The sequence below is a fragment of the Octopus bimaculoides genome, chromosome 4 (genome assembly GCF_001194135.2).
Source record: "Octopus bimaculoides isolate UCB-OBI-ISO-001 chromosome 4, ASM119413v2, whole genome shotgun sequence".
Taxonomy (NCBI): Eukaryota; Metazoa; Mollusca; class Cephalopoda; order Octopoda; family Octopodidae; genus Octopus; species Octopus bimaculoides.
The window spans coordinates 144,911,215-144,914,043 of NC_068984.1; the positions used below are offsets into that span (position 1 = coordinate 144,911,215).

The following is a 2,829-nucleotide window of genomic DNA, read 5'->3' on the forward strand; positions in this document are numbered from 1 at the left end:
CACACACACACACACACACACACACACACACACACACACACACACACACACACTCACGCACGCACGCACACACACGAAGGGATATTAAAAAGTTCCTGCATTTGCATAAAAGAAAATACTGGAGGATCAGTTTATTATAATTTTATTCAATATATTCTCCTCCCAAATTCACACAATTATTACAGCGGTCCTACAGTTTTTCTAAGCTCTGTAAAAGATCTCCGATGGTTGAACCTCCAGCCAAACTTTTTGCGACATCTTTAAGTCCAGGGATTTTTCAGTACACCTTCTTATATAAACGATGTGTATGTATGTGTGTATGTGTGTGTGTGTGCATGTAGGACGTCCTAAGGACTGGACGTCTTCCATCTCTCCTAATTTTCAAAGAAAGTATTTTTCCCAGCGTTCACTATTTTCCTCTCGTTCTGGTCTAACGACCCTCCATGTTTGTTTTCGTTCGGTTTCCTTGTATGTCTCCACTGTCCTGTTTTGGTATTTATGGGAGCAACTGTCTTCGAAGACTCATATTGTCGTTCAATGCTCGAAATGAGGAGTAGATAGACAGCCGACAACTGATGAAGGGTGGTTCCTTGTGTTACTTGTTCTGTTTCCCATTTGATTCTCTCGTTGTTTAACTCATTTAACTCATTTTCGTATTTCATGTTGTTTACTATTGGTGTCGTCCTTTACCCATATATGCATATATATATGTATGTATATATATATTGTGCAATCGTTGTACAACTGCATGTGTATGTGTATGTGTGTGTATGTTATAAACGTGATGTTGCTGGTTGTGGGACGGTGTGGTATTTGTAACGTGACGAAGTCTCCATGTCAGACTGAACAACAACACGTTTCACACACCATTATTACTTCCAGATTGTTTTAACCTCTCCAAGTAATTTTCTCATGTCTGCAACATTGTTGACAACATAAGGAGGTGGTTGTGGTCATGGTAGTAGTAGTAGTAGTAGTGTCAGTGGTGGTGGTGGTGATGGTGATGGTGGAGGTGGTGATGGTAATGGTGGCGGTAGTAGTAGTAGTAGTAGTAATGTCAGAGGTGGTGCGGTAGTGGTGATAGTGGAGTCAATGGGAGGTACTGGTGGTCGTGATGTCGGTGGTGGTGGTGGTGGTATTAGTTGTGCTAGTAGTGGTGCTGTAGGTTCTAGTACTGATGCTGTATCGTATTAGTATTGGCTGTAGCAGTAGTATTAGTAGTGGTGGTAGTAGTATGGTCTTCAGGTGATTGGTGATTGTTGGGAGTCGCAGAAGAGGTGTTGTCGTTGATATTGGTGGTGGTGGTCGTGGTGATGACGGGCGGTGGTGGTTTTTCTGGAAGTAGAGTAGTAGCAGTGAGAGCGATGGTATTCGTGGTAGTGGTGCTGGTGGTAGTGTCGATTGTTTTAACAGCGGTAGTGGCAGTGGTTGTAATGCGAGTGGTTATTGTAGTGGTGACGATTGGTAGAGTAGAGTGGATTACTCCCACAAGTCCCACAAGTCCCACAAGTCAGTGCTTACCCGAAAAAAGTGATTTCCTCTTCGTGGGTGTTCGTTATCCCCAATTCAGTTTTGATCCAGCCGATCCAGGATCGAATGTGTTCTGCGACCAAAGGTGCAGGCATGACTGTGTAGTCAAGGAGCTTGCTTTGTAACCGGCCCTTTGAATCACAGGCACAACAGAAACAGGAAGAAAGAGTGAGAGAAAGTTATGGTGATAGAGTACAGCAGGGTTCGTCACCACCTCTTGTCGGAGCCTCATGGAGCTCTAGGTGTTTTTGCTCAATACACACTCACAACGGCCGGTCTGGGAATCGAAACCGCGGTCCTACGACCGCGAATCCGCTGCCCTAACCACTGGGCCATTGTGCCTCGACATATGTATGGGAGAATTAACGAAAAAAAACAACAGACGAAGACAGGTGGTGTAAATAACAAATGGATATTAGTATAACACTCAGGAATAGAGAAAGTCTTTAACGTTTCGAGCCTACGCTCTTCATATGTAATTATACATAATTACGGTGTGGCCAAAGCGTTATCTACAACACTGACATCGACTTATATCAAATCTAACTAAACTCTATTATTTTTTCTCTTCATTTTCTTTCTCAACTTTTGGATGTGGCAGCACGGAATAATCAAGGTTTTCGGTGAGGAATTCATTATTATGCCAATAATTGAATCAGCCGACACTCCAACTGGAGGACTTCAGAACTCTGTTAAACATGGAATTGGTAAACTGAGAGGCAACAAGGCCTTTGATTTTGGCCGTGATTATATTCCCATACCAGGTAAGTACCTGATAAAATACTTCAGTTTATAAAAAAGAAAAAAAGGTGAACGATGGCAGAATCGGTAGAACATCCATAAAAATACATTGTTGTAAATAATTAGTTTCCTTTACGTTCTGATTTCGAATCCTGTTCAAGTAAAGTCTGCGTTTCTTTCGAGGTTGGTAAAATAAGAATCTGCCTACAAGTGGCAGAGAAAAACATCAACGAGAAATGTGCGAAGAATCAAGCGGTTCCGATACATGGCCATGCTACAGCAGAGGCTATCATAAAAGGTAGAGATCGAGCCTCTGTCTAGTTGACCCTAGGATAGGGTGTTTGAATCCATAATTAAAAATGGGACTTAGCAAACAATAAAGAAGTCTGTTTAGAGTTCAGTGTGGCACCTAGGGCCTCTTCTACGATAATACTGCGTCTGCCGATGCTATGTGAATGCATTTGATAGTCGGTAACTGCGTGGAAGCCCGTTGTATATATATATATATATATATATGTGTGTGTGTGTGTGTGTGTGTGTGTGTGTGTGTGTGTGTGT

General features: G+C 42.3%; 2 protein-coding genes across 2 annotated transcripts in view; both read left to right on the top strand.

Annotated features, from left to right (window-relative positions):
* Positions 1-2,829, top strand: part of LOC106878757 (uncharacterized) — a 401,005-nt gene that overhangs the window by 23,379 nt on the left and 374,797 nt on the right. The window lies entirely within an intron of this gene.
* LOC106878760 (uncharacterized) overlaps positions 1-2,829 on the top strand; it is a 109,042-nt gene that overhangs the window by 23,149 nt on the left and 83,064 nt on the right. Inside the window, exon 4 of the mRNA XM_052967579.1 lies at positions 2,132-2,294. Coding sequence (XP_052823539.1) covers positions 2,132-2,294 — 163 coding nt within the window. The remainder of the gene's footprint in view (positions 1-2,131; positions 2,295-2,829) is intronic.